The sequence below is a fragment of the Camelus dromedarius genome, chromosome 12, assembly GCF_036321535.1.
Source record: "Camelus dromedarius isolate mCamDro1 chromosome 12, mCamDro1.pat, whole genome shotgun sequence".
In the NCBI taxonomy this organism is placed as follows: Eukaryota; Metazoa; Chordata; class Mammalia; order Artiodactyla; family Camelidae; genus Camelus; species Camelus dromedarius.
Genome location: NC_087447.1, coordinates 30,804,740 through 30,821,057, shown reverse-complemented (window position 1 = coordinate 30,821,057; position 16,318 = coordinate 30,804,740). Strand labels below are relative to the sequence as shown.

General features: G+C 37.0%; 1 protein-coding gene across 4 annotated transcripts in view; it reads left to right on the top strand.

Moving 5' to 3' along the window:
* The window catches only part of LUZP2 (leucine zipper protein 2), a 422,350-nt gene that overhangs the window by 378,452 nt on the left and 27,580 nt on the right, over positions 1 to 16,318 (top strand). For all 4 annotated transcript variants that reach the window (XM_031459867.2, XM_031459865.2, XM_031459866.2 and 1 more), the window contains exon 9: positions 5,781 to 5,948. In XM_031459867.2, coding sequence (XP_031315727.2) covers positions 5,781 to 5,948 — 168 coding nt within the window. The remainder of the gene's footprint in view (positions 1 to 5,780; positions 5,949 to 16,318) is intronic.

The window sequence follows — 16,318 nt, the reverse complement described above, 5'->3', positions numbered from 1 at the left end:
GTAGAATCAGAAAATCCAAAGTACATATAATCCTAAAATTCAACTAGGTCACCTTTTTTTTTCCCCCCTTTTTCTGCCATCCCTGCCACAATCTCTGAAATATGTTTTAAGTTGTTGAAAGATGTTGAATTCCCAAGATCCTCTGAATTTTGAGCTACTATGACTGTTGGAATTTTCTTCCTTACATTAAATCTTTCCCCCTGATTTGACTTCAAATAATCCCTTTAGTCAGTGAAGGTTCGAAATGCTTTTTGTACGACCGTGATGGGCTAGGTGTGAAGAGAAGCAGAAAACACTCATGATACAGTCTCGGGTTCCAAATCTCTCACCATTTTGTTGGACACCAAAAATTAGGAAAGAATTGTATGTGGAGCCACGAGTTCAGAGAAGCACAAAGAGTGAATATGTATATTTTAAGTCCATGTGGGTTATAAAAACCAGTGTAATCCCATATTTCATGGGCATGTTGTCATTTGTCCTGAGTCACAGAACTTGGAGATAATGGAGAGTTTTCCCTCCTTCATTGTTTCCATTCTATGCCTTCTCCTTTCCCACTTCTACCACTGCCCCTATGTGCCTATCCCACACCACGCCAGGCTGGATTCAGGATGACAGACTGTATGTTATAGCGTTTTAAAAAAAAGGTCCCCAGAGTCAGCCTGTCTGTGTTCAAATCATAACTCTTTCACTGAATGACCATGTACAAATCCCTCAAACTCTTTCTGTTTCACTGTAAAGTGGGATAATAATAAAATTAACTTTATAAGGTGATGAGGAATTATATGCATCAAAAAAAGTAAAGTACTGAGTCAAATTCTTAGCACATGGGAAAAACTCAGTAATTATTATTAGTGATAAGATCATAGAGAGACCTCTCCTCTGTGATAATTTTCTTCCTTAACCTTCAGGATCTTGTCACTCCTTTTGTTACAGTGAACTATAAAAGCATTGCATATTACTGGAAGTTGATTTCAACAAATCTCATGTAAGATATGTTTGAGGCTCATAAACTCCAGTCATAAAGCCAGCTAGGAATGCTCGCTCACTTCAAAATGGGTAAAACTGCAGTTTAATGAAACTGCTCTTCATCTCTCTGCATCATCTTTATATGACTCTTTTATTCTCTTCAGGTGTCGAGGTCCAAAGACTGTTATATATCGGCTTCAGATAGCTTTAAGTACTCCATAAATATTATGAAAACAACATCTTCACACTCTAACTTGGTTCTCATTTCATATTTCTCAGGTACAAAGTCTCAGTTTACTGCCCCAATATAAATAATAATAATCTCAGGATCTGAGAATCCACCTTGGTTTTCCAAGCCATCAATTATGTGTTCGGCAATATCTTATGAATTATAGTTAGCCTTAGCTACTAGAATGTAAAACCAAGTTTGTGGTTTGCAAATCTCTCTCATATTCTCCTATGAAAAGAAAAGTTTCTGTTGCCCCTGACTCTCACAAAACGCCGCCCAGGAAAGTGTGCATCATTGCGTCATATTACCGATGACACAAGTTAAGTGATGTACACAGACTCCCAGGACAAAGTAATGAAAGAATGAGAACTCTTTTTGCTACAGGGTGTCTGGCACATAGCAGGAGCGTAACAAACAGCTATTGATTGAATCGACAGACAAAGATCTAACCCCATAAATTAACAAACATGCTATTCATCCTGCACGCAAGGGACATAGAGATCACCTAGAGCAGAGAGAGCCAGAAATGTTGAATGAACTTACAGGATGCATAGAGCCAATTTCATGGCAGAAATAAAGGTAAGGGGGAAGCTCTTGGATTCCCAGCCCTTTGCCATCTTTCCAAAGCTAACGGCCTATGTTGTATTCACATCTCTCTGAAAACTTCACATCTTCATGTAAATAAGTGAAGACAGACATGAATAAGACCTTGTGAATTTGTATTTCTAAGGAGATGAGGAATTAGGGGCACTGTTGTCTTTGAAAGATATATCTTACTTTTTCTTCCCCAAAAACGTATTTTTTTTTTTCTGAGATAAGTACTTACATACAGCCACACGAAAAATTGCCTTCTGAATCTCCCACCATCTTAATATCATATATACAAGCAATAATTTCATATATGCTTTACATATTCTACAGCACAACATTATTATTTAAATGTCAGAAACAGTACTTTTTCATATTATGTAGTATATAAGATAAAATGAGAAATGTTTTATTATTTTCTCATATAAAATGACACCAGTCTATATTCTCTGGAGGGTTTGTTTTATTTGTTCCTTTTACAAATATTTATTGAGTTAGAAACTGTTGATGCTGCAAAAAAGATACTAGGCCTCAAAGAAATTACATTGTAATAGAAATAGATAAAATAACAAACACATAAGCAATGAGATAATTTGCATCAATGACAAGGGCTACATGAGACATAATTTAAGAAATGTGACAGAGACTTTAAGGAAAGAGTGTTCCTTGAAAGGGCAATCAGGGACTGTGTTTCCAAGAAGCCAATATGTGAGCTGAAACATAAATGTTAAGTGGAAGTTTCCTATATAGATATTTGGAAAGAGGGTTCTGCAAATAGCAAGTGTAAAGGCTCTAAGATAAGAGTGAACTTGGAATGTTTGATGGGGTATAAATAAAGGACATTGTCACAAGCAGGATCTTCTTTAAGAGTCTACATTTTACTACCCTGGCAAAGGAAGTGGGAGAGGTGCTTTGATGAGGGCAGGAGAACAAGGATAAAAATTAAGACTGATCTTAGGAGGGAGTAGGTTGTAAGATCTCAGGCAAAGTATACTTTATATGGCTTACATTATATTTCACTAGGTGACATGTTGTTGCAGTGAACTTCAAAGTGAACAGTGGCCTTACCTGCAATTTCAAAACAGACTCCAGCTAGCAGTACAAATGAAAATGTAGTAACACTGTGGTATAAAACTATAGTTCGGATCCTGCTCATGGAATGGGCCAAGCCAAACCTGAATAGTATCAGTAACCGGCTCTGTTAAATTAGGACTAACTAGAAAGGTGTTAGGGTTTTATTTTTAGTAGAAAGCTAACCAAATTACGGCAGCATTGCTCACAAAAATCTGTGGTCTCTGGCAGGAAAAATCTATAATATACTGAAGGAGTGGAACCAGAATCTCGTATAGGAGGTGAAGGCACAGGCTTGTGATCTAAAAATAGAAAAGTGAAATCAGACAGTAAGAGATTAAGAATAGGATGAACCATAAGAGCGATGATGGCTTACCACAGTGGTTACGAAAGGTGAGGAGTTGGAGGGTACCTCTATGAGACATTGATTCTGTTAGCCGAGGTGACCCTGGCAGTGTCAGGAGGCCTGTGGGAGCAGATAAGATGATGGCATCCAAGTTCAGATAATTGAAACTGTAGCATGTCTTCACATCCCCATTGACTGTTCCATTGGAAAACTGGTCTTGCCTAAACAGTGTTTACTTAAAATTGATGTTTGAAACGATCAACTTGATGCTGTTCGTTATTTATTTTTAACATCTGAGTTCAACCATTACTCAGGAATTTGTATATTACTACAAGATATACTTTATGCCTGTTATAGATCCAAGTTTGAGATATAAACTCTGTTAAAAGGAGCCATGATATGGGTACAGTGAATAAAATAACCTTCATTACTTTCTGCATTATCTGAGCATTGAGAATCTACATTTCAAAGCCACAGTAGCTTTGAGTCCTGGCCAAGGCCTGCATGACCTTGCCACATTAGCTCTAATTCCATGATCTAACTGTAATATGAGAAACATAAAACATACTTAAATTGTTCAGCGTTACTTGGACTAGTTCACGTCTGACACAGCACCCAACGCCACGAACTTTTATTCTGTAGTGAGTGAAAGCGGGTGAAGGGAAAGCCTCCAAGATTGTAACAAAGAATCACTAGCAAGAGAAATCTGAGCTGCTAATTCCATTTCTTTTTATTGATGTGCTTTGTCAGTTTTCTTCCCTGACAAAACAGAAACAACATTTTCACCTAAGTTTTCAATTCATTTATTCAAAAACCTTTTTTGTCATGTCTCTATTCTTGTGTCAGGGTTTGTGTTGAGTGCTGGATACACAGTTCTGAACAAAATAGGCAACTTATACACGTGTATATACATATAAATTAAAATGTGTGATAGATTACGTGAATGAAACAAACAGGATCACAGAAAGTAATGAGGTGGGGAAAAGGCCAGAATCTAGGGACTCAGGCAAGGAAACAAGAGGGACCGTTTTGAGTAACAAGTCAACATTCAGCGTTAGCCCCTGCCTGTCCACTTAACAAAGCTTCTCCATTGTAGTTCTTACCAGGTTTTTATTTTATCTTAGACAACTTGACAGGGCAAGATTAATGAGAAGAAAACATGTGTCTGTCCTATTCTTATATACTTCCAGTTGCCACTCTTACTGCTGTCATTTTTTAAAAATTTCTTGACATGACCGAAGAGAGAGATCGCTTAAACTGCTATTTCAGCAACAGACATTCTCATCTTAAAGATAAATCTTATACTCACATAGGAGGAGAAAACACAGAGGAAGGCACTGAGAAGGCTCTAAGTCATAGTCATTACCCTCAAGAAATTGACCGCAAGGGCTTTATAGGAGCCAGGAAGTAGGAGAGGATGCTGTATGTGGGTATATCGCTGACGTAGTACATAAAAGGCAGTAATTTTGTTGGGAGTGTACTACTTTGACAGGCAGACAACAGACTGCTGCTTGATTGACCCATGGGTTCACTGAAAGGGTAAACTCCACATGTGCCAGGGGATATGGTCTGGGGATATGGCCCCAGCAGCCAATCTTTCTGCATCCCTCTCGCCCCAGAAGCCACATTTCATACCTCGAGGTGGATGTTTATGTGTCATTATTTTATTAGGTCCTATATCCACACCCCAAATTACTCAAGTTGCCATGAAATTTCCCCAAAGTTGTATGTCTCTCTTCATTTTGTCACCTGGGGATGTCTGTCCTTCGTACTCAACTTTATATCATTTTTTTAAACCTTATCAGCAATTAACAATATTTTAGCACTGGGAGCCAGGAGTGAAATGGGAGTTAGAGATAGTTGTCTACAATAGTTCAGCTTGCTTTGTGATGTAAACCTAAAGAAAAAACAGTCTGAAGACCTTAAGCTTTCTTTTCTTCATAGTAAAATAGTAATAATAATAACAGATGTTTGAAAGCATAAAGTTATATTTCTTGCACGTGAAGGTGCTTAGAATATTGTAATATCCTATGCTAATAGAACAAAACGTTAATATCATCACTTACAATCACATCGTATTAACTCTATGTGTTAACGACTTAACAAGACCCAGAGGAAATAAGAATTTTATCGGAAACAGAGTGGAGGGACAGGCTAATCTGAGAAACACAGGGGCCTGTATGGCAATAGGAGTGATTTTTAATTAAGGAGATGATGCCAGTAGAAAGATGGCAGGTTTCTGAGAAGGACATTTTCTACTGTACAGTGACCTTAGAGTATATTTCTCTGCCAGCAAACTATCATTATTGAAATCATGTCAAGTCAAGGGAAAAATGTAAGTCATGTCTCTGAATTTCAGTGTTCAAAAATATATCATGAACTGTTTTAGCTCCCCAAAAAACAGACTGAGTGTACGTTAAACGGCACGTCATAATGGAATTTGTGTCAGGAAATTACATTTGGAAACTAATATGTGTCTGTGTGGGGAGTGAGTGTAGCCTAGGCGGAAGGGGAAATCTAACCAGGTAATTGACAATGGGAACCGGATGTAGAAATTGTGATCTCTCTGTTTCATTTTAGGAGTCACAGCTGAAAGCAATGAAGGAGACCGTGCAGCTCTGCCTGTCAGCTGTTTTCCATAATCAGCCTCCTCCCCGTTTGAATCTCTTCAAGCCAAATCCAACTCTGACGTCACTTCCACCCAGGCCAGTTGACACTAGGATTGCAGATGGAAGGCCAGAAAGCACGGTACACTTTATTTGTGCTTTGAAAAGTTAAAATCAAGTAAGATACTCTCTTTGTAGTTCATTCTGTAAGATCATCAAAGTGCCAAGTAAGATATCACATTCACTGAAAAATCAGGAAGTCAATGGGAGATAGACGCCCAGTTTGTCAAGTCTCCATAGTCACTTGGAGAATGGTGGAAAACAAGTTTTCTTTAGTAGAGGCCCAGCTGTTTCTTAGGCAGGATCATCATCATTATTATCTTCATTTAACAATTAGTTAAAAGAAATATCTTGTATTACATTCCAGTATATATACCAGAGGTTTAATATGGAAAATACTTTCTCCCAGGGTGTAACCATAATCCTTACAAAAATGGATACATTTTTTGAAAATTAAGTCCATAATTCTCAACACTGCCTGCACATTGGAATCACTTGAGATGCTTGTAAAAAAAAAAAAAAATCTTGATACTTGGGACTCACCTCATACCTGTGAAAACAAATCCTTTCTGGTTGGGCTCCAGTCATCATTAATTTTAAGAGCTCCTTAGGGGATTTTGAGACCAACTGACAAGCAAACCTTCCTCCAAATCCCTACCACCACCCTAATCTAGACAGGACAAAGGGGCATTTCAGTCATCAGAACCTTCCCTCCAACCCACCTCAAAAAAAAAAAAAAAAAAAAAAAAAAAAGAACCTTCAATTTGCAGGCTCTGCATTTAAGTAAATATCAATAATCAGAAATAGTTATTAAAGAAAGGAGTTTAATTTGAGACAGTATATCTGAAAGTACAGGCTCTCTTAGCACTTGTCCTAGGTTCACCTGCTTTCAAGGTAAGTGTTACAGCAGGGAGGGTATACCTCAAGTGGTAGGGTGTGTGCCTAGCACACATGAGGTCCTGGGTTCACTCCCCACTACTTCCATTAAAACAAAAACAAACAAACCTAATTACCTTCCCACAACAACAAAAGTTAAAGGAAGTGTTATAGATACCAGTCCAACTTCAAAAAGAAAAATCTTTGATAGGGTTAAGGTGGAGTGGGCAAAAAACCCCTGAGAACCGCTGTTACAAATATCTGGGGCTTTCTTACTGCTTGTTTCTGGGATTCCTTATATTGGGATGAAAGAGGTTGTGGACAAATTTTAGATTAGGCAAATGCTATTTTAAGAATAGAGTCAAAATTGAGTAAAGCAAAATAAATCTAATGATCTGATCTGTAACTAGGCACAGATTTCTGGACAACACAGATAAATCTGTATCATCTCAAGTTTCTCTGTAAAAATTATTTTAAAATACATGTTTCCATTCTATATTATTCTCTTTGTTCTTATTATGCACTGAAGGATCTCAACAATTTTAGGCCAATATTTTTCTCCTTTATATTTTTCTGTCCCTCTTCTGCAAACTCTATGTCTACTATATTTTTTTAACGTAATCAGACTCACGGAATAAAGTTGCATAAAAACGTATTTTTTTATATTTAGGAAAAATCCTGGGTAAATTTATTGAACCTGGCCATTGGTTAAATGCACAGCTACCCACACAGTCTCTCCCACCTACCAGGAAGCCACACGCTGCCTCTACTTCATGTTAGTCTAAGGGAGGAGCAAAAGTTCAGCCTTAGTAAGTCCAGTGACTCTGGGCAAAGCAGCTTTGTAATTTTATACGCATGTTAACACTTGTCTCTAACTCAGAATACATTTATTTAAGCCAATTATTAAAACTGGGCTCTTTATGACCCTGAATGTATAGAGGGACTTACTGATTGTTACTTTAACTGATTTACCGTTAATAAATGTAAGTCCTGTCATTGAAGTAAATAATAAATATTTATTATCTCTCTTGGTTTATCACAGAAAAACATAGCATTTAGATGTGCATGGTTTGAAGGTTGCTCATTTTTCAAAGCAGAAAAATCCAATTATTTAAGATAAAGTTCAATAAATCTATGTCTTTGTACTACAGAGCATTCTATTTTACAGATTAGCATTAAAAGCTTGTTTGGCATTTAAATTTTGTCCATATTCTTTATCTTTTCAATAGCGGTGGAAATTGTATTGTATGTGTATTTGGGGCTTGAATCTCTATGCAGGCACCTTACAGATAATATTTTAAAAATCCTGAAAAATATAATGTGATACAGAGTATGTGTGTGTAGGAGAGGCAAACTGTTCAGTCATGGAATAATTTTTCTCTAAATACAAATAAAGTAACTTTTAAATGAGAATATTTAACTGCTAAGTCTTCAGAGTTGGCTAATTATAGCCACTGTAATATGATGTGCCCGACTGGGAACTGTGAGACCTTCGCGTCACTTAACTCTCTGTGCCTCAGTTTCCTTGGTGCATATCTCAAAGCGTTACAAACCATAATTTTTCTTATTTTCCATGATAAGTGATATATGACTATTCTTATCTCCTATTTTTTTAATCTTCAACTCTTTGAAGGGCATGTGAATGGTTTTTTCCTAAAATCTGTGAAATACTTCCAAGTAAGCAATTTTTCAACCCACATCTAGAAAAAAGCAAACAGCCCCCAAAGTGTTATTTAATTTTTATTTTTTTCTTCCAGAAGATTGGATGATACTGATAATTTTTTATTGCACCATGCATGTCTTTGTATATGTGTATACATGAATACATATATATATGTATATACAAACATGCACATACATGTATTCATTGTGGAGTTAGTAAAAACCACAGATTTCATTAGATGGAGAATTTGATATTATAAGAATTCATTGGCGACAACTTAAAAACTAATTTACATACTGATAACCCTTCCTTTTTTAAAAAAATTCTGGAGGATGCCTGCTACACTCTTTTACTCCTACGGCCTAAGTTTCTGCTGAGGAATCTCAGTCAGGTTTTTCAGCCTCCTTTCTTTCGTTGCAGTCTCCGTAGATGTTATGCCTGCTTCCCTCTGATTGGAGTGAATTTTTTCCTGTCCTCCCAGTTAGTTGTTTGTTTTTCTTCTGAGTGTTCTGATAGCACAGAGTTCACTCCTCGTGGCTCTTGGTCCTAGCCTGAATACAGTGATGGCCGCGTTACTCCTTTTTCCTTAAGGGAGTGGCTACACTTAGCTCACTGATTTGCTCTACATTATTAAGTGTCCAGAGCAATGTTTCTAGAGAATGCATTTGAAATGACACTTGCTGTATTTCTGTTATAGTCAGCTTGGCCTGTTCTACCCAAATGTGGATGGATGAGGTGACTTAAGCCACAGACATTCATTTCTCACAGTTCTGGGGGCTTTGAAGCGCAAGATGAAGGTGCTGCCTGTTGCAGTTCTTGAGGGCCCTCTTTCTGGACTGTAAATAGCTGCCTTCCAGCTGTGTGCTCATATGGTCTTCTCTAGGTGTGTTTTCATGGAGAAAGGGGTTGGTGTCTGTCGTTCTTTGTCTTCTTTATAAAGGCACTAATCCCACCATGAGGGTCCCAACCTTCATGACTTAATTTAAATCTAATTGCCTCCAGAAGGTCCCATCTTCTGCTATCATTACATTGGAGGTTAGGATTTCAACATATGAATTTTGGAGGACACACGCATTCAGTCCATATCAGTGCCTCGCTTCTTGTTGGACATTTTCCTTATAAGTTAGAAAATATATATTATTGAGTGCTTATTAAGTGCCTAGTATTTAACTAAATTTTTTCCATCTGTATGTCAAGACTATGTTCAGCAAGAGATGCAAATTAGAACTGATACAACCTTGACCTCTTAGAAATTTCAGCCTAATTTTCTATTAAGAGAAAACAAGAAAAATATGCAAGGGGTGTGTAGTAGATCGGGACTTTTTTTTTTTTTTTTTTTTTTTTTTTTTTTTGTATTTAGAATTCCATTTTCCAAACAGCTTTGATTTGAAGATAAAGACTAAGGAGATATTTGGAACCAAATACATGAGATGATGTTTTTGTTATAAGATTATGTATTTTATTATGTAGAAAATATTGTTCCAACAGGGAGGTAAACAGCAAAGATATAAGCTAGGAGATCTGATTTTCATTTTGCATAAAATGACTCAACAAGGGTAGACACAAACCAGTGACAGTCTATTTCACTGATCCAGGCAGATGATAATGACCTGATCTATGGTGGATAAATGGAAATGAGGTTCCAGATATAATTGAGACATAGAACTGCAAAGACCTAGCAATTAACTGGGATGCATGAGGAAAGAAAGTCAAGAATAACACACAGTGCTTGCATTTACTATCTGTGATACGAAAGACAAGAAGAGCTTTTAAGGAAGAAACCAAATTGGTTTGTTTTTCAACATGCTCAGTGTTAGAACTCTTCCATGTTAGATGTCTTTCATACAGTCAAGTGTCCATATCCAACAGGTGTCTATACATTTGAATCTGAAACTGAGGGAAGACATCTGAGTGAAGATAAAGGATTTGGCATCATCACCGTGGAGAGCAATTACATGTTGGAAATAGATTAAGTTACCTGATGAGACAAAGTAAAATGAAATGATATGAGGGTCACAAAGGACACCAGACAAGAGAAATAACTTGAGTACAGTTTTATGTACAGCCTAATAGATGGGATGTTTATTAGGGGGTAAAAGAGCACCCCTTCCCCTTATCTTTTGTGAGGTACTCTTCATTATACATTTGAGCTGAGAGCCATGATTTTTCCATGCCCATTTTACCAGTACCAAAAAAAAAAAAAATGCATGTCTCATTGTGTGCATTTAGAATGGTGGATACTCCAGTGGTCTGCTGGAGACCACTCATACCTGCCTATAAAAGCTGACTGTTAAATTTTCATAATTTGTACTAGTCAGCTTTTAAACATAGTCATTATTAAATATTAATTACATACATTTACAATTAAGTAAATCATACTAAAAGCAAGTGTGGTAAATATCAAAACTGCTATATTATGCGATTATCCCTGGTCTTGAAGGTCTGTCTGTTGGATCTATAGTGGAAATAAGATACAATGGTGTGCTGCCGACACCTCTTTCCAACTTCAGGTTCAGTGCTATCACCTTGGTAGATTGAAATTGGCAGTATTTATACCATAGAAATTGGCAAGCACTACAAATTGGAGTCCTCTTAACCCCAGAGTTAGTGAATAGCATGCTCCTGATTAGGGCCTGTTTGCGTGTGTGTGCCCGTGTGTATGTGTTAAGCCTTTAAGACAAGCCTACTGGGCATCATAGGTAATATACAAATAATATGTTCTCGACACTAACTTATTTCTATCTTCTACTGTTTGTGTGGTAGAGCTGGTGCATAGTAAGTGCCCAGAAAAGGCAAAATAATTACCAGAAAATCTTGTTCAATGAATGGCACATTCTGGAAAACTAATAATTTGTAAATATCTATTGTAATGTTTTATTTAATTATATCCATTTTATTATAAAATATTAAGTGTGGCTTTATATAACTTAGAAATTATACAAACGTAGGAGGAAGAACAGGAAACGTTACTGAGAGGTTTACACTTTAAGGTGAAAAATATGAATGATTAATACAGTAATGCTTTTGGTACTCACAGCTGCATGACAGGGATTTAAGAGCTAGGATTCATTCTACATGAGTGTGATTTTTCCTATTGCTTAGCATTTCTGAGAGGATTAAAAAAAATGAGAAAAATGCTGGACAAAGCCAGGTCCCAGGTTCCTCCCTTCCTCTCTCCTCTTCCTGCAGGGCTGATTTCTCTGCAAGACAGGATGCAGAGGAACCAGAGCTTAGCAGGCAGGGTCTCTGCTCCTCCCAGCCTTGGTCCCTCTGCCGGGACAAGAGCCAAGGTTTTGTGCCTCAGGGAGACAGCTGGGTTGTTGTCCCCTCCCCATCACAGTCATCTCTTTCCTAGTCTGAGACTCACCAGTCCACCACATCAGAGCAGAGTCCTATAAAAACAGAAAAGGCTGGTGTGTCTGTCCCGAGTGTTCCTGCCAAGACTCTTGAGGTCCCAGGAGGACTTCTGCATATGTAATTAGGCTGTGTTTTTCTTTTACAACCAAGAAATCATGTGTAAAGGACATAAATGCAAGGAAAAAAATTTTTTTTAAAGAGGGGGATAAGATTCACTCGTCAGATTAAGTAAAAGTATTTTTTCTACAACTTCCTAATTTTGAAATCTTGATCAACTACTCAGCTTCTTTTAGACTAATCTTAATGTTTAAAATGATGACAGTAAGCACCGGCAACCTCACAGAGTTGGTGTGAAGATTAAATAAGAAAATTAACATACAGCATTTAGCATATGTAGCATATCTGATACTGAGAATCATTCAATAAATGCATGAAATAATTACTATAAGTATCTGGAAACGAGGATAACACTTTGAGAAGATTTAAAGGTTTTTTTGGTAGGATATTACTTTAAAACAAAAACTATCTTGTTTTATTGTTCAGTTGTGAGAATACAATACATTTATTCAAATAAGTACAACTACAGTTATTTTTAGCATTAAAGTATGGATGAATCGTCACAACACATTTAATGTCAGTGATCACAACAGTAAGCACCATAAAGAAAGGAGAAAATCAAAAGACAGCAGCAACGAGAAGCAATTCAGAAGAGCAGTGTAGATAAAAATGTAGAAATTGTGTTATGAAAACCCATTATTTCATTCCCACCCCAGACAGTTATCATCTTGCCTGTCTTTGTTTTTCTTTGCATGCAACTCGCTGCCTTGGATTTAGGTGAAGTTGACATTGGTAAAGGTCACAACTGTGGTATCTACTTAATTGGACAAGGATGATTTGTTAATTTTTTTTTCCTGTTTGGTAGAAATGCCAAAGTCATTTTAGGGCAGCAGGCAACAGTGGTCCTATTCAGGAGCTGAAAGGCATCCAAGCGAAAATTGCATTCTGCTTGGTGCCCTGAGGTTTAAAGCAAGGTGGATTTGTATTTCTCTCTCTCTTTTTTTCCTTGCCAAAAAATCTATTGCAAAGTAATTTTCAAGAACTCTCAAAACAGTGCACCTGGAATCATCATAGACCAAAAGGTGTCAAACTAAACTGCGTTATTTTTAATCATTGGGAACTTCTCTCACACCTGATGTCAACACTTTAGAATTCTCATACAGTCCAGCAGAAGTTCAGGCTAGCTTTGGGATTATTCAGAGCTCCCAGATTATTCCTATTTACAGCCAAAGCTGGGAACTACTAAGGCCATTACTCTAGGAATAGGAAAGGGATCTAAGATGTACGCCTGGTCTTTTCCCAACTTTCCTGCTTCTAGAAAAGACTTCTCAACTAGACCAGTTTTGGACAGATCTGTTGTTGTATCAGCTGTCTGTCTTTAACTAACCATTTAGTTATCCTTAACATCAACCAACTATTGGCATTCTCTCTATGCTACAAAATATACTCTGTATCTTTGTACATCCAGGGTTATTGTGAGGATAAAAATGAATACATGAGTCCAAAACATTTTTATGAAATAAAACATTATATCTAAGGAATTTTGTTTGGGTTTCATTTTGGGTCCTAGGAGGTCATAATGGCTTAAATATTTAATTACTTCCCAGCAGATATGACATATATGTGGCAGGGAAGTTAAGTTAAAATTATATCATATTTTACATGTTACTTTATGAATATACATGTTATATATGGACATAAATATTTTAAACTAACACTACAAAGTATAATATATATAATTAACCTGGTAAATATAAAAACTGAAGCAACGAGGACCCTTTGATGTTTCCCTTTTCTGACTGGTGTGCAGATTTGTACCCTGGAAACCAAATTCTCATAAACTTTCATTTATTCTTCATCTTTGATACATGGATAATAAGAATATTACTTATAGAAATGGATTAAATATCCTTAGGAACTTCTTTTAAAGACATTTGTTAGCAAAATGAGGCTATAATGAATTTAATCTTCCTGAAATTAAAGTGAAATAGGAACAAAACATTTTTGGTGGAAATGTTAATTACGTGAGTCTAGGAAGGCATACTGAAATTCAGAGAAAACACTAGTGAATTCCTTTTACGTAAAAGATGACCACCAGTTTCCATCTTCATTTTTTTTTTCTTTCACAACTGAGATTTTACTGGTTGTTTTGAGGATCAACACACCGAGATTTCAGTTTGTACACAACTCCTAATGTATGCACCGAAATTTCAGAAGGCATGTAGTTGTGATTCTTTTTGAAACAGTTATTCCACTGACTTTTCAGCCTGGAATTTGGAGACAGATTTTTCTTAAGAGTAAATCATGTATCAATATCTTCAATGTTGAGAAGCTGTTACATCATAAAGTATCCCTAACTCACAATTTAATATCATATACACTACATACTCAAATTTTCAGTCTTTCACAGCACATTGACAAAGCTACTAGGGAACTGGACTACTGTCACCAAAGATATGACAGAGTACATGAAATTCTGACAGGAGGATCCAAGATCAAGGAGTGGTTTTCTTTAGGAAACAGTTCTACTAAAAAAACAACATGAAAAGAGAAGTAATTTAAAATGTTCAAGATACACTAAATGTACAACTATGACTCCAGATTGCCCTTGACTATTAAGGGTGTTCTAGAATATAAAAAGAACTCCCCATCCTGTGGAATGCTAAACTGACACCCAAGACAATCAAAACCTCCCATATTCAATATCCCACTGTTTTCTTGTTGTACTGAGAAAATGAACCACCAGCAAATGATTTCATCTCTTAAGAAAAAAAGCATTTACACTAAAAAATGAGATGAGCTGGGAGTCCCTCCTTCTTAAACATGTTTCTAGAACTATTAAAAATCTTACATTTACAAAACAGTTGATGAAAATATTTCTCTGGATTATACAAGAAGGGAGACAGGGACCAATGATGAGACATGATATATATGGTATTAATCAGACTTGGCTTCTTTCTTGCCAGCTGCTTCAGGGACTGGACTCGCTTCCTTTTTAGTTTCTCTGTTTACTCGAGGTGAATCTTATAGTGCCTTGGTTAGCCACTTTGGTCTCTTTTCCCTTTTGTTTGCTTTTTTTTTCCCTCTGAAGATTTATCCTTTCCTGCTGTCTCTTTTGGCTTCTTTAGTACACTTTTGCAGGAGCAGGTTTACTTGATAAGCTTGCCACTCTCCTCTTGGACTCCTCAATCACCGCCCCCTTTGAAGGAGCTGACTTTTGTCTTGGGCAAACTGGCGCGTTGAGGGTGCCTGCAGTGCCTGAGGCCAGGGTGCACCCAGAGACTCCGCGAGCTGGGCTGCCTGGCTGCTCCGCTGCTGCCACTGCCCAAGGTGCTAGAGTCCGAGGTGGGACAGGATAGTGAAAAAAAACGGATGACTAGTTCCATTTGCTCTTCCTATATTTTCATTAGAATTTCTTGGGCTCTCATCAAATAGTAATGACTTTTGTGGTCCCTCTGATGTAACAAAGAACAAGTTATTTTAAAGATGTGTTAGATTAGCTTCTAATTACCACTTTGCTATTCATAAACAAGTCAGACTCTGATACCCCTACGTTGAATATCAAAATCCAAGAGACATTTTAGTCTTTGACACTAGAAATTCTCGTTCAACTTTTCTTTTCTCTCTTTAGCTGCAGTAAAAATTCTTAATCCTAAATACTCCATCTGCAAGAGATACTTTCTTATAACACTTGCAAAAGAAAAGGATATCTAAACAGAATTAAATCAACTTGCTATGAATATTTTAAGTTGATAGTACTTTTTTTTTCTTCTCCAAAATTATTTATTTTCATTTATGTTTATATCTTGCAGTGACTGGGGATCTACCAAATTGTTTTTTTTTTAACAAGGGAAACCTGATGAGATTACAGTTTTAAGAAGATAATTCCAATAGTGACATAGAGAGAAAGACTAGGACAACAAGATAATAGAAGCAAACAAAATTGTTAAGAGAACAATAGTATATTCTTGGTAAGAGAAAATGAGACAGTGGCAGTAGGAAAGGAGAGGAGGGGTGGATTTGAGAAATGCAGAGGACATAAAATTGGCAGGAATTTGTGAGGAAGTGAAGGTGAGAAGACTAGAGGATTCTTTTAAGGAAATTAGCTGTAAGGAGGGAGAGAGTGGAAAAATGCATGGAAGGAGTTCTTAGGATGAAGGGGGAGAAAAGGAACAATGCAGAACGGTAATGAAGACAAAATTCCAGAGAAGTATCAAAGAATGTGAATATGATCACAAAGTGAAGAGCTGGGTGTGGAGAGGAGTAGGGACATACCAGCCTCCGAGAGGGGAGACAAGTTGATAAAGGAGAATGAAGGCATGGATAAATTTGGTTGCAGATGGAGGGGAGGTCAGAAAGGCAATACACACATGACCTGTATTTTATCAGTGAACATTAAGTCCTTACTGACTCCGAAGAAGCCCCTCGTCCCTCTAGACAAATGCCTTGCAAAACCTTATCTGCCTTCTGCCACATGCACGCTAACACCAATTTCTAAA